The sequence below is a fragment of the Anopheles gambiae genome, chromosome 2 (assembly GCF_943734735.2).
Source record: "Anopheles gambiae chromosome 2, idAnoGambNW_F1_1, whole genome shotgun sequence".
Taxonomy (NCBI): Eukaryota; Metazoa; Arthropoda; class Insecta; order Diptera; family Culicidae; genus Anopheles; species Anopheles gambiae.
This window is the reverse complement of record NC_064601.1, coordinates 13,017,518-13,038,286: the sequence shown is the minus strand read 5'-3', so window position 1 is coordinate 13,038,286 and position 20,769 is coordinate 13,017,518. Positions and strand designations below refer to the sequence as shown.

Genomic DNA, 20,769 nt, shown 5'->3' with positions numbered 1-20,769 from the left:
ATTGCAAATAAAAAGTATAATATTTTTTACTTAAAGTTTTTATGATGTTTTTATATATTTGATAAATCTTAAAGTTAAGAGTTATAGAAATTGTTCTTTACCGCCGAGAGACGAAGAGAGTCAAGTGGTTTATCTTTGTATTTAACCAGTTCAGGGTTTTGTTCTGGCAATATGTTGTAAACATAAATTTGTTCAGAATTATCAAGAAATAACCAAAAATGATGTGACAACCATCACCCGTAATCCACATTAAAAAGCAAAAATACATAAGATCTCAATTAAGCAGAATAGTGGTGTCACCCTGTAAAACCTGCCATTATCTGCGCATTCTTACCGCCAAGGGTTTACAAGGGAGACAAAGAGAGAGGTAGAGCGTACCCGGCGCATGCCGTCTCACTCGTACACACACCTAACAAATGGCGGCGGCCGTTCTAGCAGCGCGCTAGCCCAACTTCGGCTTTCGCAACTTTCGCTCTCTCGCATTTCTCTCTCTCTCTCGCTCCTTCTCTCGCTCTCTCGACGGCCACACGGAATCGGTTCGGCAAATGTTTACGCCGCAATGTGGTGCGCGATTCACGGCAAGCCGCTCGCTCTCTTGCACACTCACTTCCAACGCTTGCAAGTGTACAGACGTGTTGTTCGTGGTTGCACCCTCGTTTGACCGTTTTCCAGTTGAAAGCAGCAAAAAGGATATTCTGACTCCCGGAGCAAAAGGGAAAAGAACCTTTCACCAGCGAAAACTTAGCAGAAAGCAATTTGTTCGCGCGTCCTTCAACCAGAGTGTGCAGAGTGTGAGTGTTTGCGGTTGCAAAACAAATGTTTAAGCATTGTCGCATTCAGTGTGGTGTTGTGCCAGCCAGAGTTTGTGCGTGTTTAATGCGTCCGGCAATGTGCTGAAAAACAAAACTATGCATTTTTAGCCAAGCGCGATGTGGAGTTTTATTTTTTATTCGGTTTAATTTATTTGGCTAATTGTGCTACGGAAAAGTGTCATTTTGTCCTGTTGCCTTGTGTTCAGTGTGTTTGAATGCGTATGAATGCGTGACTGTCTGTGTGTATCATTTCCCAAAACCCCTAAATTGTCCCAGCGTCCGTTTCGCCGTGCCCTTGGGATGGGCAGAAAACGTATTTAGCTTCCATTTTCCAGCCGCGCCAACACATCCAACAGCAAGGGTAGCGCCATTGTTCTTTCACATCCTGTCTCACGGGGTTGTTAGCCGCAGCAGCAGCAGCAGCAACGCTTGCTAAGAATGCGCGTTGTTCATGCCAAAGGGAAAGCAATCCGTCTTTCCTTCACACATACACACAGACACGTACAAGAACACCGGTGAAGCTTCTAGCAGAAGCTGAAAAGGACGCTCCGTTTGGTTGCCATTTGCCAAACTTGTTGTGTCGCCATTTGTCGTTCTTCTTCAATTTCGGGTGCAATGTACCGTTCACATTGGACAGAGCCACCATACAACATATCCTGCCACTGGCAGGGACACGTGTGTGTGTGTGTGTGGGAGAGAGGTAGAAGGATTCTTTTCTCCGATCCTTTTCTTTGGCACCTTATTCTTATGCCTTTGCTGGCTCTGTATTTTTGAGCATTTGGAGTTGGAGCATTTGTGTGTTTAGGTTTCATCCATCAGGACAAAATTTTGGTTTTGGTTGTGGGTAAAGCAGGGACGGCTCCGAACGTAGCGTGCAGGTCAAAGTGAAGAAAAGGAAAGGAACAAAAAAAAAAACCCGGCGTCTGTGCACCATCCGGCGCGTAGCAAAACTCCACCGCCGTCTTCGATTTCTTCATCGTCTGCTAACAGCAAAGAGAGAGGGAGAGAAGGAGAGACAGAGAAAGAAGAAAGAAACCGGCAAAGAAACCGCCAAGAAACGCTCAGGCAGGCTCCGGTCTCTTTTTGAAACAAAACAGACCGAAGTGGTGAGGAGTGTAGAACGAGAACCAAGCAGCGGAGGGATGAAATGTGTATCGGTTCTCCCCACCAAAAAAAAAAACACACACACACAAAGAAAACCAGGCAAAGGAAACGAGTTTTTGGTAAAGAACGGAACAGGATCGCCGCGAAGGGCATCCACATACGGGAATGAGGAAAAGAAAAACGAAGCAAAGGGGTTGCTGAACAGGGAGGGGGGAAAAGGGGGGGGGGGGGGATGAAAAGATCACGACCGAAACATAACACGGCAAAGAACGCTAAGAGCGAAAGCGATTGGGGAGAAGCAAACAGCAAAAAAAAAAGTGAAAAAGAAAAACGCCAGAATGTGTGCGTGCACGTGTGTGTGTGTGTGTGCGTGTGTGGAGAGCAAAATAACATGCAGCTCCCCCCACTCTCCGTTCGCAAAGAACGGACGAAGAAGAACAGAGGAGAACGACGCGTTTACCCTTGCTTTTTTTCTCCCCTTTTGCTTCCCACCTTCCTGCTTCCCTCTTTCCCAGCTTTCTGGAGCGTGTTTGCGTGATGGGGGGATGATGATGATGATGATGGCGGCGATGATGCTCCCACATAACTAAAAGAGCCTTTCTGGAGCGGCCTCATGGTGGTGGTGGTGGTGGTGGTACACGCTGAAGAAGAATGAACGCGCTTCCCGGCAACCAAAAGGAACCTGGAAAACGGTGCTGCGTTGTTTTTTTTGTTTGTTTCATTGTTGTTGTTGTTTAATTCATGTGTGTGTGTGTGTGTGCGTCCCTCGCCTTTCTTACCCTTCCGCTTTGTTTCTCGCGTTGCGTACGCGCATTAGTGGCTCTGTGTGTGTGTGTGTTTGCGTCCGTGAGAAGGAAGCCAGGGGGAGCCCACTGTTAGAGTGTGAGTATGTGTGCGTTCTCCTGTACTTTGTACCGTCGCGTTTCCAGTTGCGAGCGGTGAACGCTGTGTGCGATCGTACGTGTGCGCGCGTGTGTGTGTGGAGTGATGCGGTGCGGAGAGCGGTGCGGAGAGCGGTACGGTTAGCGTCGTTTGCGAAGAGGTGAAAAGCGAACGGTGTGGTAGTGGAGTCGAAGTGGAGATTGCATTTGACACAGCAAGAACAAACACGCACACACTGACACACGGTGTTACGCACGATCAAGAAGCCGCAGCTGCCTGCCTGTGAACGCGGGACAGCGTGAGTGAGAGAGTGAGTGAGAACGCAACGCTACAGAGAGATAGAAACGCACGGTGTGTGTGTGTGTGTGTGTTTGTGTGTGACAAGCGCGGTTTGTGTTGGATCGTTAAAGCGAGAGAGAAAGAGAGCGAGAGCGAGAAAGAGAAGCGTGAGAACGTATTTTTCTAACACTCCCCACTACTCCCCCCGAGCCCCCTGTTCCTTTATTATTTGTTGTGCGTTTCTGCTCCAAAGTAGCAGCATTGTCAGGATATTGTTGTGTACCGAAGACGACGACGAACGACGACGACAGATGTGCGGCGTGTTCTGGTTTCGTTCCAGTCCGCCCAGCTGCTGCCGCGCCGTTGCGTCCCTTTTTGGCTGTGCGTTTCCCCCTTTGTTTTCTGTAAAGCGTTCTTGCAAACCCCATGCCCTGTATCCTGCTTTTTTGTTCTATTAATGTGTGTATGTGTGTGAGTGTGCGTGTGTGAGACTACTGGGCATTACTGGGGGACTGCTAAAGCGGTGTGTGCACACAGATCCTGTGTCGCGAAGGGCGGGTGAAAAAGAGAGTCGCAATCCCACAGAGAGCAAAAGAGAGAGAGAGAGAGAGAGAGAGAGGGACAGATTGAGAGGATAGGAATAACAAAATTGGAACAAGAAGAAACGAATGTAAAGTACAGCGCCTTTAGAGATGTTAAGGTCCTTGCAGAATGTAAAGTGAAGAGAGCCGAGAACAAAAAAAAACAAACAAATCACATAAAAAAGCATTCCATTGCATTAATACCCCCCCCCACTTAACATCAGGAAAGCGGAGAAGTTAAATGAAAGGCTAAGGGCAAAAAACAACCATCGAGCGGCCGATTTGGGACGCTTCTTTCTAAAACAGTACGTGAATAATGGCCACAGATGTATTACAAAATGAAGCAAAAACACGCACAAAGGCGGAGGGCAGCGCGTTCAATGGCGGCAGGAAGGAGAGAAAGCATCACATTGTTGGCGGCAGCCATTGCAAAATCCTGCTGCAATCGGGCACGGAGCGGAGCCGTGACACGCCAATGGTGCTGGAATTGTTAGAATGTCACTCTGTGTGTATGTGGCTGTGTGTGTATTTTTCATGGCCTTCTTCTATCATGCCGGTGGGCAGGCTGGTCTGGCTGGTCGTTTACTGCATTGCAAAACACCAAAAACGCTCTAACACCGATATGCGGCCTGAGTGTGTGTGTGTGTGTGGGAGTGTGTTGGGGTGCACTACAAATGGTGGGTGAACAGAGAACCAAGAGAGAGAGAGAGAGAGATAGAGAAAGGGACCCATTCGGCAAATAATATCCGTAGGGCTGTGCGGCGTGTTGTTTTCTTCCGTCGCCATGACACACAAGCGTGCTCTCTTTCTCTCGCTCTGGAAGTTGAATCCTTGCAAAGGAGAGAAAGTAGAACTCAGAATGTGTGTGAGAGAGAGAGAGTTTGGAGCTTTGAAAATGGCGTGTTTTTTTCCTGTGATGTTCGATGCCTCCGCAAGTTTCTGACGTTTCTTGCGTGCGCGGCCGTATGGTGGCTTGGATGGCCTCCCGTTGCGGAATATCCTTTTGAGAGCAGTGTGGCAATCGTGGTGCTGCTGTGGTGTTGTGTTTTTGTGATGGTTTTGCATGAGGATATTACTGCCAAACTTCTTCAGCGCTGAAGTTTGCATGAGGATATTACTGAGTTTTGCGGTACATCAGTAGCGTGGTTACAGTCCGCAGAAAACTTTATCCCGGCGCCGTAACTATCTTGGCCGGTGGTCTACTGCAACAACGGTAGGGATTGAACGACCTAAGATAAGTAAGGTTACTGTGTGTATGTGTGTGTGTGTGTGTGTGTGAGCAGCGTGTGGGAGAGCGGAAAACCAGAATATATCCCGGGATATCCCAGATTCCGCTCTCAATTCCTGTGGCAATGGTGGATCGCATATCTCGCGTTGTCATTTTTACTGCACACCACGAGCACCCTCGCCCGTCGAATGGTTACGTGGGGCGGTTTTGTTTTGTATCTTGTCTCTTTCGCGCATGCCACCCCGCAGGCTTTAGCAAGTCGCTTCACCAGCTCAAGACGGTCGAGCGAGAGAGAGAGAGAGAGAGAGCCTTAAAAAAGAACGAAATCAACACACAGAAGACTATTTTCAGGGGTGGGTGGTACATGGGGAAATGGAGAAGAGAATGCCAGGGAAGAATTCTGCTGACGCAAAACAGTGGAAAAAGAGCAGTGGTGCTGCAAATGGGGCGGGTGGGTGGGAAGGGAGTGAACTGACCGAATGGAAACAGTCCCAAGCATGGAGCAAAAACGGCGAATTAAAGAGGCTTTTGCCCAGAATGAACGATTAAAAAACGGCTCAATGCTCAAGTGTGCTGAGCGGTGATGTTCTTGGACTGCTACGCTACGTCGGGGTGGGAGTGGAGGATTGTGCTTGCTTTCTTTCATTCGGAGCAATTCCCCGAAAGTAACTGGGAAGCGGCGCCCATCCAAACCCCAGACATTGCAAAGCAGTGCCGTGGGAGTTTTTTCTTTAACAGTTTTGTCTTTGGTTCTGCACACACACGCTGCGGTGTCTGTTTTGAGTCCAGAACTTGTCCGTAAATTCGACAAAACTATTTGTGGGTGTGTGTAGCGCCTTTAAAGAGCATTTCCAGCAAGCTCCAGGCGCCACCGCCGCCACATCAATGAGTGTCGCTTTGTGGGAAAACAAAATTCGTTGCTTTGTTGTTACGTAACTGTTTTTTTCCTTCTTTTGGTCTGGATTCTTACACATCAGGGGTTTTTGCTTTGGTTTGATTCACTCGTCACTCAGTGGCGCATAAGAACATTGCGCCACGATTGACCTGCCTTTAACGCAGCCCCGTTAATTGGCAAACGCGACCAAACGTATGCAAACAAAGTCGAAATGTGTTGACCGATGCAAAAAAAAATTAAAACCAGAACGAAAGAGGCTCTCTGGGCATGTGTGTGCGAGCACAGAAAGTAAAACTCACTCAAACAAAACATAAGCATAGCGTAACACACACACATGGAGAAGAAAGAAAGAGAGAGAGAGAGAGAGAGAGAGAGAGAGAGAGAGAGAGAGAGAGAGAGAGAGGGAGAGAAGAACAAAAAGAAAACGTGATGAAAAACAAAATAAGACAATAAGCGCCAATGTTATGCTTGTGCCGCTTCGATGCAGCACCCGGAACGGAACCGGAAGTTGTGTATCGTGCGTCCAACCTCCAGACGCGGCCCCCTGGGCCAGCGGTTCTGTTCGGAAAATGCCGGTTGGAAAAACACGGGTAAAAAGGGACTTTTTCTCCCCTTTTTTGCGTTCACAAGTATCATCCCGTTTAAACTTGTATACGAGTGTGTGTGATGGTGTGTGTGTGTGTTTCATCTTCATAATCATCATTAAAATAAACACATGCGGACGTTATAAATAACACAAAGAGTGGTACAGGCGACACAAGGCAAAAGGGGTCGGCAGCAAGAGGAAAAGCCCTTTTTGCTCGTGGAGCTCGTGGGGCGGAGAGAGCCGTGGATTCTGTGTGGCGAAATTGGTGGTATGGCCGTTAATGATGAAGCACGATGGAGGTACCCCAGCCCCGTTATCCGTTCCACCCCTATCAACCTCAGTATGCTCACGGTATCCGACCCGACCGGTCGAATGATTATGCTGAAATGTATGTTCCCATACGGTCGGAGGTTTTGGATTGAAAAGCCGTGCTTCGTTTTCATGGTTACATCGAGTCGCCCATTAGTAGAGCGCTGAGGTGGCTAGAGACGAGACAGCACGGATGGGGCCGAAGGGAGGACATCGATGTAACCACCGATGCGACCAGCCGCAGCGGCCCAATGATGAATGGGGTTAACTGAAGCGTTTGCAAAACAAAACAAAAGAAGCAGCCCACGTCTTTCCAGCTCACCATCTATCGATTTGGGGTAGAGTTTGGGGTTCTAAAAGGCCAAAATGGGTTATTCATTGAGCACGGTAACCGTGTTATCCGTGTTTAGAATCGATTCTATCATGTAATGGGAGTGTTTTTGTACTGCGGCAAATTTACAAACTTTTGTAATGGTTAAGATGATGGAGGTAGATCGGGAAAGGTTGAGCAAAATCAGGCATGAATGTTGATTTTACAGAAAATATTAACAAAGAGCCTACCAGGGGAAAAGAACACATGCAACAATTTTCCAACACAAAGATACATCAAATAGGTCCTTAGCAAAAAGTTTTTAAAGACTGTTTCCTTATTTAATCTGCTTTGAAACCCAATTTGAGGGTTCGGGGCTGCTAAAAATCAAGCACATTACTCCAAACCTAATCCAACCTGTTCCGGGGGCCGGTGCGGAAAGACTTTGCAATCCAAAAACCTTTGGCCCAAACCCTTCGCGTTGGTCAGCATGTAAAACACAAGAAACAAGCAGCACCGCATTTATAAATTCCTCTCGCGCGGCTCGGCACTACTACAGCACACCGGCAACACTCACCCCAGCGGCCCCAAGCGTTGGAGCGCGTTTTACATTATGCGAAACCGGGTACGGGTACAGAATTTTAATTACGCAACCCGGCTACCACCACCAAGCACATGGGGAGAGGGTCCGGGGTGGTCCGATTGAACGATTTCCGGTACGCCACTCGCCACACACACCCGGCAAGCGAGAACAACAAGCCAAGCCAAGCCAAGTTCCCAATTTGCGTGTTCTGAGCCGTTTAGTACGTGCGGTTGTGCGGCTGAAACACTTTCACTTGTTGGGTTTTACAACAACAGCAACAACAATAGAAGAGAAAGCGAATGGGGGGCAAGCAAGCAAAAAAAAATAATGGACGCTCTAGTTAAGAATACACTTTTCATTCAATCGCACTTGTGGACGCTTTTTTAATAATCTAATTGCAGCCGGCCCCACTTCTCGGGCACAGTTAAATGGGAAACAAATTTGCAGAAGGTTTAGAAGCAAAAAAAAAAAAAAAATCAAATGCTTGTATTATATTTGCATCCTATTAGCATGCAACGGTGTGCTAAAGTGAACAAATCGTTCCCAAACTCGCATTTCCCCCTTTTTTTTTGCAAAGGCAACATGGTCGTGCAACATTGTTTTAATACAAAGTGGACACAGGAACGTGATGCGACGATTATGGGTTTAACAAATGTTTCAGGAAATTGGCTTATTTGTACACCCAATTAACCCCTGTCGTGGAGGTTAAATTGGTGGACTAGGGGGCTGGCGACTATAGAAGATTAATAAATGGCGCTCATACGTGCCGCTCTAACCTCCACCGAAATAGAATATGTTTCATGGGGTGACAGTTGCTGTTTTAAACTTGTTGATGTAACGGTTTTGCGAGCTTTGAATGAATGTCTGTGTAAAATAAAGCATACAACATTTTCACACAACGATCGCACTCTCGCTTAAAATTGTACGTCACTGTTATAATTCCGAATAATATGCAGACAAAGAGAGGGAAGAGGTCGCCACGGCGTAAACAAAAACCATGGCAACCGGGACACACGACACACACGCAAACTGCTGTGCTGCGATCTCGCGCATCATCTTCCCTTCTGCGCGACGCGCGTCCCAACTCGCGATGTAACGTTGTGAGTGTATTCGTGCGCGTGCGTGTATGTGTGTTTGGTGTTGGTAAAGAAGCTGGACTCTCTGGGGCCTGTTGACGCTCCCGTTGCTTGGTTTTATTGTTCATACGACGGCGATGGGTACAGTAACGGACATTAAGATAGGACCCTTTTTTTTCAATGCACCGTGCACTTGTTTTGCCACGTTACTCGTGTTTGTGTGTGTGTATGTGTGTATTTGTGTGTGTATGTGTGTGTGTGAGTGTGTGTGTGTGTGTGTGTGTTTGTGTGTGTGTGTGTGTGTTTGTGTGTGTGTGTGTGTGTAGTAGTAGTAGAAAGTGAGTGTGCTTTTTAATGTGTATTTGCAAGTGCGCGGGTTTGTGTCTGAAAAACATAGCTTGCCATGATGTCATATTGCGTTGAAATTATTCTTATTATGTGTGTTATCATGTGAAACATTGTGCGTTTACACTTGGATAAAAACTAAAGTTTGCATCGACAGCAGCCCTTGTTCCTCGGACGAAAACGCAGGTGTGCTGTTTCATGAATGTGAATGCGACACCGGTGCGAAATGGACACACGCACAATATCAATGAACTCGGCATTCTCTCACAGGTGTTTCTCCAGTGCACGCCATTGAAAGGCCTTCGTGCATCTCTGCGTTGCACGTTGTGTGCGAATGGTAAACTTTGTGCGTGCATTGAGCTGGCGCGCAGTTGTTCTTTTCAATGGGCGTTTTGTTTCATGAGCGCGGCAGTATTCTGTTCTCGATTTTGAAGGGAAGACGCTTACTCGCGTACTCGTTGATAGTTTTTATCCATGCGATGTTTTCGCTGCTCGACAACGATGTAATTCATCGCGTATAGAAGTAGAACGCAGGCAGAGCACGGGATCAGCCGTGTCCAAGTTTTTAACCAGCGCGTTCTTGACGGTCCAAGCAAGCAATGTTAGTAACAATGGGTCGAGGTAAACGTTGTACCGATTATCAGCGCCATATGTAAAAGCGAATGGCTGCTGCTGGCATTAAGCGCAAAAGGATCGAGTTCGTAATGGAACGATCGCGCACTTTTGTGGCAAACGCGCTTCGGACAACCGAAACGTGCTTAGACAACTGAAACGCGCTTGGACAACCGAAACGCGCAAGTCAACCGGACGTCCTCAGAAGACCACGGCGAAAGAAGACCGTAACATTGTTAATATATCGAAAACACACTGATCGCGAGGGCGGTGGTCCTGCTTATCACACCAAAAACCTAACCCAAAACACAAAAAAGCTACTTACAAATCTATCCGAAACGACCTACTTGTGAAACAAACACACACATCAATACACATTCAAACATACATCCACACACACACACACACACATGCACACACACATACACACACACACATACACACACACACATACACACACATACACACACACACAAACACAAACACATACAAACCACACATAAACTTGGCCCAACGGGTGCACGGTGCGTTAAAAACCCAATGCCCTATCTTTCTGTCCGATACTGTACGTGAACCCCTGGCCCGCGCTGTACGAGACCTTGTAGTTTTCGACACGCTCGAGGGACGCAACTTTTGCAACCGGTCCAAGGTTACCCGACACACACACGCACACATGCGTTTTTCACTCGCGTCTTTCTCTCCCCGTCGCGATCTACGCGATCCCCCCACCGCGCGCAACACAATCAAATGAAATGTATTCATTGTGCTAGCGGTGACCGGTTCCCGTGACCGGCTGCCAGGCTATCTCGCTTGCCCTTTGGTAATAGTGGAATCGGTTTTGGAATCTGGTCTGGGTGCTTGGTAGCATCAGGTTTTGTTTCGGGCTCTTGTAAATAAACTGTAAACATACGATGCGTTTTACCGCGCGTATGTGCTAAACTATTTCACGCTGCTGCACAAAGCAACAGAAATGGAGTCGAACAATCGATTCCAGCACAAACGCAAAGCTCTTCCGCGCTCAAAGAAACAAGATTGCACACGCACGTGTATGAGGGAGTGTGTGTGTGTGTGTTGACGCACAATGATGCGGGTCACGCTGTTACAGCTGCCCCGCGGCATGCTGGTACGTTCGTCGCTTCGCGGCTTTTAATTGTTTATGTTTTCACGAGTGTGTAGCTTCATCCTCGCTCGATCGTTCTATCACTCCACTCAGCCAAGGCAGACTGATGTGTCTTATCTAAATTGACGGCTTTGTGCGTTGCAAAAGCATCAAGCGTGGCCACCGGCTGTGAGAATTGAACGCTGCGCGGTGAGTGGTGTCTCTTTGAAGTTTATGCAGGGAACAAGTACCACACCAACAAAAAAAAAACACTCCCTTTTAAAGCGAAAACTGGTAAACCAACTCCTAACACTCTAATGCAATGAGCCAAGCTTCAAACCACTCCAGGTGCTTTCCGTGATTTAGTTCTATTTATTTTAATCGATTCCACTTCCCAAAGCGAACCCCAAGCACAGTGTCTCGACTACAGTCCCTACAGTCAAGGTTTTTGGACCAAACCATCGACCGCCGTTACAGGGCGGGGCAAAAGTTTTCCAATTGCGAAAAAGTTGCTCCCAAAAACCCTTCCCCCCGAGGTCGTCCCCCGGTTCGAAGCATTAGGCAGAACCGGAGGGGGGATTTAGCGCGGAAAGCAGCAGCTGCATTTGGAATTTCACGTTAAAATAGACTTTGTTTGGTGTGTAAAAGTGAGGCGAGAAATTAAAACTTCGCTCGCTCGGGTTTGCTACCGACGGCCACTGGCACTGTGGGGAGGACTTAGGGGAGGTTCTGTGCTGCTCTAAAAGTAATAGAATTTAAATTCCCGGTCGTTCCACGCGCTCGTTCCATTTTACGACTGCAATCACTTAATCCACCACCCAAAACGGCCAACCACACACACACAGCCGTGTCCAGCACGAGCCTATCCGGCCTGTCTCGTGAACATTCTTAATAATAATAAGAGTTGGGGGAAGGGGGGGGGGCTTTTTTGGGGGAAAAAACTTGTTTTTTGACCCATACCTTTGAGTGGGTGGCAAAATTATGCTTCACACAGTGTCCCGTCGGCCAAGGACGACGCACGGAAGAAGTGGCGGTACGGTTAATTTCGTTCGAATTATGTCTAATTGACGGGCCTTGTCGGGGTGCCAGTACGGTGTCCGGTTTGGCTTAAGGAAGTTTTACGGTAACGCCTCCTCCCCCCCTCCCTCCTTCGCTTTGTGCTCTAGGGGTCCGTTGCTTGCATTGCGCGACTGTTGAATATCCTTTTTGGAAATCTTTCTTTTGCTTTCTATTTTTTTTGCTTCTGTTATAATGTAAGTAAAAGAAGAGCGAAATAAAAACAAAAAAAAACATTGCAGAAAAGGTTACGGTTTTTTGATGAAGTTTGTCGACGCTACTCGGCTTATTCAACTTTTAATGATTACGGGTCAGAATTAATTTGTACTACCAGGTATATTTTTTGTTTGACAACCCTGTGTACCACCCTCGTTTCTGCTGGTGTCGCGCTCATGTTCGCTGCCCCGGTGACGAGCGTACCGAAATTTTTCATTAAACTTTGCTTTTCTTCACCACAAACACACAGAGATACAGAGAAAGAGAGGAAGAGAATGGGGCCCGATCGGGTTAAAGGCAATGAATGAGTGATAGAGAGTTCGTGGAAATACCCTTGGGGTAATGTATTAAATTTGAATAATTATTTAACACTGGTGTGTTAATCTCAGAGAGAAATAGTAGAGAGGGAAAGTAAGACAGAGAGAGAGAGACTGGGTGAAACTCATTAAAGGGTTTTTTTTCTTTCGAAAAGTAATTTTACGTTGATCATCTGTCGAATTTTTCGCACACACACACATACACACATACATACCCACGCAAAAAAGTTCCTGTTTTACATTGCAATGCGTTTTTTCCTGCTGCTGATTCCAATGAAAGCTGATTGGGATTTAAAATGCAGAATGAGCGATAGAGGAAGGGCGTAAAAAGTGGCCACGCTTGATTCACACACAGCCTGTGCTATGCTGCTTATGCTGGGGGGTGGTTCAGTTTTATTGCCTCCTTTCAGCTCGAATGGTGGGTCGTCCCATTGATGGGTCGTCACAGAGAATGCACAAAGGAGAAAAAAGAGAACACACACATACACACAGACACAGTGCCTGGCTCGGGATCCTACTGGTGATACCGATTATCGATCATATTGGCGTGTGTTGCGGAACGTTTTCGGAACGCGTTTCGCAGCAAATGGTTCGGTTTTATTTCGCTGAAACACCCCTGTCTATTAGATAGCTGGGCCGGGTGATAGGATGATGGTTTTTATCAGGAACGGTTTCCATTACATTTAACACTCCACGTTTACTTTTATAGGCCGCGCTGTATGTTATATGGTGGCGCTCTAGAGCGGAAGAAGAAGAGATGCAATGCGCAAGATAAGTTGTGCTGTCGATTAATGGTGCGTTAATTAAATGTGTATTTCTTAGCAATAAGTACAGTAAGTAGGTAGGTAAAGATAAAGTATGCGTTTGCGGCTGCCAAATGAAACGAAATAGAATACAGAAAAAGACGGAACAGAAGATGCAACACAAACACAAATGCAAAAGCACGACATAGAAAGAGCGCGAAAGACACGATTGTACCTGCCTGCTGTCGTCCTGCTTCCCAGCAAAAGGTGGGTAAATTCTAAACACTTGTACACAAATAAGAACCTGCTAAATCAGCACGACAGAAAACAGTACAGTAATCCATCCAATCAGCTAAAAGTGTAAACATATCCAACGACTAGGAGTGGCAATTAAGGTTCACAGCGCCTCAATTTTGCATGTAAAGTAAGAAAAGATCTTCAAATGACAACAATCAATTCGAATTGAAAGTGCTTTTCATTTCATATATAATTATAAAAAAAAAAACAATCACACACTGATTCAAACGATAAAAGCCGACAGTATTTATGATATTGTTACAATTAAAAAACAAAAAACAAAATGTTAAACCAGATTTGTACACTTCAATCACCGTTGCAAAAGAATGAATAAAAGGATTGCTTTTCGTTTGCTATCTGCCAACACCCAAATGGGCATAGCGTTACCAGAACAAAAAACAACCTTCTGTGTTCTTACTGTGTTTCCGCCCCGAAGAATGAGGGTGAAACACGAGCCGTAGCTTCGAGAAATCAAACGTTGTACACAGCGCTGCTTGCAGTCAGTGAAAGGATTCCGAAACGAATCTGTATAGATAGTTGCGATTGATCTTGTTTAATTTACATACTTTTGCATTTGTAACTTTTTTTTGCTATATAGAATGTATTAGTTTGGAAACATGATTGTATCTAACCGAAGAAGGTAGAATGTTTGAATAAAACACACACACACACACAACTCACATTTAAGTTCCTTTTCTCTCTATTATTCTATCTCTTTAGCGCATCCTTTTAAAACTGTAGTCAGTGCAATTAAATCTAAACGCATATCCTGTCGTGTTTTTGTCTTGTTTTATTCTTCTTTTTTTGAAATTATTTTTTTTTGTTAGGTCTAACGATTTGGCATATAATAAGCATAGTTAGTGGATTGGAAACTGTAAAACACATTCACCCGCGGCCTCTACTTGATAGAAACAATATGTATGTGAAGTATAGTGCGCGTAATGGAACCGTTTTGACTGCATATACTTACTCTACCCCCGCAAAAAGCATTATATATGATATCGCCTCTAATAGTACATTTTGGAAAATAGTTTTGTGCAAATAACTTACCTCATGTAACTGACCAGTTTGGACCACCCGTACCCGTACTAGATGATAGATAGATAGACTGCTGGGACACAGGGCTACACATAGTTGCGCGGGCTTTGCAAGACGATCCGCAGGCACCGCGATCATCGTGTACATGGGTTTACTTTCCTGTCCTGCTCTTGCCATAGAAGTATGTAGAACGATGGGCAGCAGGAGAACAGCAGCGTTGCTCTAGTGTTTTCCATTGTTATTACTATTGTACCATTTACACACACAGTTACTCACACTAGAAGGAATGATGATGGATGCGGGGAGTTTTGTCGTTAGTACATTTACGTATTGTGTTTTGTGTCTTTCTTATTTGACCATGGCATTGCTGTGTCCTTTGTGTGTCGTTTAGTGCAAAAACAAAAGCTGTGTTTGCAGTTGATAGTTCCCTAACCAAACATTTAGTGTCGGCCGTTGTAAAGCAATGTTCACATTGTCATTAATACCTCTAACGATACTTAGTGTGCCAAATGTATAATAAGTTATTTTATATTAGTGTGCAGCATACAACTACACCGTGTAGGGGTTTCTTTATGCGTGGCCTGTATACGCCGTCGCCGGTATGCAACAGAACAAACACACTTACCTGTTATCATCTGTTATCATGTTTGCCATTTTCTTGTTATGTGTCTTAGTATTGTTCAGATCGTTTTATCCTTCATTAAGCCGTTAAGCGATCATTTATCTATCTGTTTCGTTATTTTTTTATCTTTATTGTCATTAGTATTATGTTTTTGATGCTTCTGTTTTTTTTAACAAACTTTTATATATTTTCTTGCATATACTATGTCACTCTAGGTGTTGAAATTTGTTTGGCAGTGAGGTGTTTGCGTTAGTTTGTAAGTGCGTCATCAGTGCAATGTAAAAATGCTCTAAAAATATGCCTATACAATATCATTGTTGCGTATGTTATTACATTTAACATTAGTTTAAGTTCCTCGCTCTCTCTCTCTATCTCTCTTTTCTCTCTTACTCACACACACACACACACACACATACCATGATTGCTTCGAAACTCCGTAATAGTTGTCTGATTAGTCCACGGACAGTTAGTACGTGTGGTGTGTTTGTTTGTAACGCTCTCGTTGGTAACGCGGAAGGACACGATGGTTCCAGAAGTGCAAGGACACACACACACACACAAACACACACCCCTGTATGCGCAGTGCTAGCAAATTGCTGTAATTATTAACCATAGAAACCGGGCATGTGTACAGGGGTTGGTGTACTACGGCTCCACATCATATCCCCAGGCGCTGGGCTGCAGTTGTAGATAAGAAAGTTCTCCGAGCCACCATTATGTATCATTTTATCATTACTTTTACAGCCAAATACAGCTTTTCTATACATCTCTCTCTCTTTCTTTATTTTTCACTCTCGTTCTCTTTCTATCGCTCATTTGTGAACGCTCTCTTCAAACTAGCAGTAGAACTTATTACTGCCACTTTGCGACTTACTTTTACATATACTAGTGCCACAAACTATTCCTTCATATTTGACTCTCTGTATTTATAGTGTGCCAAGGAAGAAAATAAAAAAAAAACACACATAAAGCGGTCCGTTTGTGTGAGTGTTTCTATAGTGAGAGATCTTTTTAGCAGCAGATTTAAGACTCCTATTTCCCCTGCCATTCCTCCCTTTCCATGTGTGTGTGTGTGTGTGTGGGGCAGCAAAAAAAAAAGCAAGAAGGTCATATTGGCGCAAAAACTTTCCTCGAGGTGTACCTGTAATTAATGCATTAATACGAGATTTAGTGGGTAGTTTTGACAAAACGCAAGTGCATTCTAATTAACTGTACCAATATACTAGGCACTGCATACTTTGCATACACTCCCCATTCCTCCCATATTGTTATTGTTGTGGTAGTACTGTACAGAGTACTGGAATTTTAATATATTTACCCTCTTTTATTTTCTTCATTTGGTTGTGTGTTGTTTTTCATCTAAAGTGGAAAGTTTAGTACTCATTCTTCAAGCGTAAGATTTGGAACATAAAACCAAACCAAACAAAACTCAGTAGTGTGCAGTAAATTGAGAAAAAAACAAAGGCGAAAGTAATATAACAAACCAGCGCCGTAAAAGTAGTGTATGTTCGTGTGTGTGTGTGTATGTGTGTGTTTGTGTGCTATCATTATTAGCGTGTGTGAAACGCGAAGCGCGCAAGCAAAAGCCGTATCAATGTATCTAAACTAAAAACAGCAGTTGCGTGATCAGCATTAAACACATTCTTCAGCAAAACCGTAGAACGTATTCTCTATTTCTCTCTCTCTAACTAGAGTATCTATTAGTAGTGTTACTACCATTTCTACTACTATAGTGGCAGTTTGTAGAGAAAAAAAAACACACACACAGAACAAAAGGTGGAGTATCTCTCCCCAAAGTGTATATTGAAGCTTGGTGGCCGCGTAGATTGATCAGCACGATCAGCACGATCTCCCAGCAGCAGCAGCAGCAGCAGCAGGAGCAAGCGGCAACTGGAGCAGCGAACGGAAAGATGCTGTTTGAAACGACTATATCGCCCGCAAAAATGTATCAGTACAATGTGCCTCCACCGATGCAGGGCCCGGCGGCCGTTCCCGTACCGAACATAAGGTTGGTGGTGCTTTCTCTTTTTTATCCAATATTTTCTCCCTTTTTCTAATATTGTGTTTCTCTCCACTGGTACAACACTGTATGAATGGGCACACACCACACCCTGTATTGGTATTGTTTTGTTCTTTGGCTGCCGCTGTTCGTATTATTTTGAGTAACCAAAACCATTTCTTTTGCGTCTCATTTGGGCTGTACCTTCACCTACTTCTCCTTCTGCGTGTACTTTTGGGAGTTTTTGTTTTTTTTTTGTGGTTGGTATTTTATTTCTTTTATGGATTTTTTGTTCTTCTGTTGTTACTAAAAACCGTGATCCCCGATACAGCTAACACCTATACCGGATCATATGAAAATAGACACACACCCATTTACATATTCACTAATATATATGTTTTATTTGTTGAACTAATTGTATCGATTGGACTCTTTGTCGTACTGTGTTGTGGGCTGCTGCTAAGCTTTCGATGAGTTTTATTTTCTTCTATTCCCACTACCAAATTACGTACCTTTGTTCACATCAGCTGGTAGCTGGAGTTGGAGTCCATTGTGCTCGCGCGCTGCATTACTATAGTTGCCTGTTTTGGGTTTTAGCAGTTGTTTCCTTATTAACGATTTGTACTGTTAGAGGACTTTTTAGTGTGAAATGATGGAAAAAACATGTGTCTCATAAATCGGGACATTGATCCCGTTTGCATGGTGTACGTAGTAATAAAATTATTATCCTTGTATAGTTTTACCATTTGGCGGTTGAATCTCATCATTATAGCTTGGTCACTGCAGGGTCACTGCTTGAAGTTTTATTAAATAAGTTTACCTAAATCTCCCACTCTTCCCACAAGTGTTGATCCTTGTGGGCTGTAAATATCATGCACATTTATGCCCCCTTTTTTATGTTTGCATCGTTGCATGTCGCTGTCGTAAAATCAGAAACATCTTCCCGTACCTCCCAATGCCTGCGGACAAAGCAAACAACCACTTGAAGAATAGGGGGCCAAAGTAGGGAGCGGTATGATTTTATTGCCCTATCCTGGTGCAGGATGATAAATCTGTCCCCCCCCCCTTTTGAGTAACAGTGGGGGGAAGGTTCCAGGATTGTTGAAAGAAACACGCTCTATCCTCTTCCGCCCGGCGTGGCGAATGCCTGGCTGGTTGCCTGGTTGCATGTTAATAAGGCAACGCTAAGAAATAATTATTACTCAGCTCACTACTACTATTCAGCAACACACAGCCACACCCACCCACCGAGCCATCCAGTGCCCTCCGTCGCGCGTCTCCTTTGCGTACACCGCATGCTAATTAGATTTTGCGAGAAAAGTTGGTGCTCCTCTTACTACTCTACTGCACGTGGCTTGGCGGTGGAAGGATGGTTGGATAAAAGGGATATGCGTGCCGTGCAAAAGGCAGTAGGTCGGTGCAGCTGCGCGCTCCAATGTCATTACCGGCGATGCTAATGGCAACGGAAACGCAGCAAAAGGGAAGGAGCCTAGCCTCGCGTTGGTTTTCGCTTTCGCGCAAGATGCTGGGGTAGAAACAACACCATCGCTTTTCCATAGCGTGCAGCATCGTTGACTGAGCGTTTCTTTGTGTAGGTAGTTCGCACCACGAACCATCGTGGTAGAAGTTCCTCACAAACCACACCGTACCTGACATCTTACTCTTACCGATTGTTTGCGCTTGTCTGCAAACCGACTGGTATTTTGCCAATGTCAATCCGAATGGTGCATTAGCAAACAGTGTGTTGCAACAGAGCACGAATTTAAATCGATTATTGACACCATCCTTGGGAAGAAACTTGTCTCTGTGCACGCAACTGTGTGCACCCCACAGCCAGAGTCAGCGCATTGCGATCGCAAATTACCACCCAAAAACCGTGAATCCAATGTCGTGTCTTCTACCAGCTCGCACCCTTGAACCAGATGGACCAGAGTGCTGTTGTTGAGGCACGCCATTTTCCAACGTACATAACCACACGGCAGTGCGCGCAATTGTCTGATGCATTTTGGCAGTGTGTGCGGTGAGTTTTCTTCTCTCCAAAGGCCAAATCGATTAATGGAGATGCTGTTACGCCACTTTTTTCGTTTGCCATTGCCGAAATGTAACTTACGCAAGACGAATGGAACAAACACCGTGGAAATCAGATGGTAAGATGGCAACATAAAATGTACCGTGTCTAGGCGGAAGATTTTCTTTCCCAATTCCCGTGGCTGGTTGGTGAGTGGTGTGCCCTTGTAAAGTACAAAATATCGGAGAGCTACAGGGAAAGAACCTAAAGACACCTTTCTTTGCTGTTTGGATTTTGATTTTCAATAGGAGCTTGTGATGCAGAGACCTCGAGCGCTTTCTTTTTGTATAATTTTTGAAGAGTAGGCAAACCGTTTGAAGGGAAAATAATGCCAGGTAGACGATATTAAACTGCTCTAGGAATGGGTCTACCGTACGGGACATTTGCTACCTGTAAGTATTCAATATCTATGCGGAAAGGGGAAGTCAGCATACCTTTTTAAAGTAAGGATCCGCTTTTTTTTGGTCTTCTCGGTTCGTTTCCCTGGATGAATGTGGCCTTCGTTTTCGGATCGGTAACATTCTCACGAACTCTGCATATATATTGCTTTCCTGGGAACCTGGAAACGTCCTGGAAATAGTGGAACAGATGTGGATTTCCAGGACATTCTTGTCTGCAAGTAAAAAAACGATGGAAGGATCATCTCGATCCAGTGCAGAGCAAAATACAGCTACGTCCTGTAGGGTGTGCATCGCAGAAGCTTACTGTTACATTGTTTGAATACTAAAAAATGGCTAATTCCTGTCAAGATAAAGACCTTTCTGGCGACTAACGCTGCTCACTGCTAAGCTCGTTGTCACAAACCTTCAACAGCAAGGTCAACACTTTTAAGAGCCCCAAATTGACAATGACAAAGATCAATCGTGTACCACACGGTTCTCATCACACACACTTCGTGCCAACTCATCATCGACAATTTTGCAAGAATTTTGGCACCGCTGAACACAACCACAGAGCGTGGTGCGAGAACCATCGCGCAAGAGATAAAATTAAACGAACTGAAAATTGTTTTCTACTACTAGCTGCTACACTGGCGCGATGGCCAGCGACATGGTTCCTCTCGTCCGTCCTCCGCGTGCGCCCAGTACCTTTGGAGCCGGAGGGGGGTATTTGGGTGAGTTGCCAGATTCCTGTTCGGGGTGGGGAATTTTTCAGATCAGATACTGCTGTGTCATAGCGTGCCAGGGGAGCCGCCAGCTCCTTTCTGGCCACGCAATTTGTCCGTGCGAGTGGTTGCGGGTATCCGCGGCGGACCTCATCAGTAGATCGAATCACAAAATATTCACTCATTAAATTCGCTCGCTAAGGACGAACACTTACCGGCGACACAGAGAACAGAAGAGGGAGTGAGACTCACGGCTCTTCAAGGCAGTAAGCTGCGCCCTGCTGGTTGTATCGTCAGTTTCAGTGCGTTTCGGACGCGGAGGGAAGTTTTTACTGCTGAATCTCCTGCCTGTGCTGACGCGAGTTTATGGTTAATGTGGCGTGCAGGGAGAGGAAGACACACAGCACTGGAGGTTTGTGCTGGTATTCAAAATGTACCTATGAGCAAGAGACGGACAATGGAGGCAAAAGGAATCTGCTTGGCAAAGGGAACCGTATTATTTTGTTTCGCCCCTCCAGGCCCTGCCTTCTTATCCACAAAACCCTCCTGTGAATGGCTTCTCCCTTCTCAAGAGGTCATTCTGAAGACGGTTGGTTGGTTGTTTTTT

General features: G+C 45.3%; 1 protein-coding gene across 11 annotated transcripts in view; it reads left to right on the top strand.

Moving 5' to 3' along the window:
• The first annotated feature begins 529 nt into the window (after nt 1-529).
• LOC1281129 (RNA-binding protein Musashi homolog 1) overlaps nt 530-20,769 on the top strand; it is a 91,805-nt gene continuing 71,565 nt past the window's right edge. For 2 of the 11 annotated variants that reach the window (XM_061642975.1, XM_061642972.1), the window contains exons 1-2: nt 565-791; nt 16,698-16,998. In XM_061642975.1, coding sequence (XP_061498959.1) covers nt 16,901-16,998 — 98 coding nt within the window. In that variant the 5' untranslated portion in view covers nt 565-791; nt 16,698-16,900. Of the gene's footprint in view, nt 792-3,853; nt 4,872-12,999; nt 13,301-16,355; nt 16,999-20,769 lie in introns of those variants that run through there. The other 9 variants (XM_061642976.1, XM_061642968.1, XM_061642967.1 and 6 more) reach the window with 9 other exon arrangements.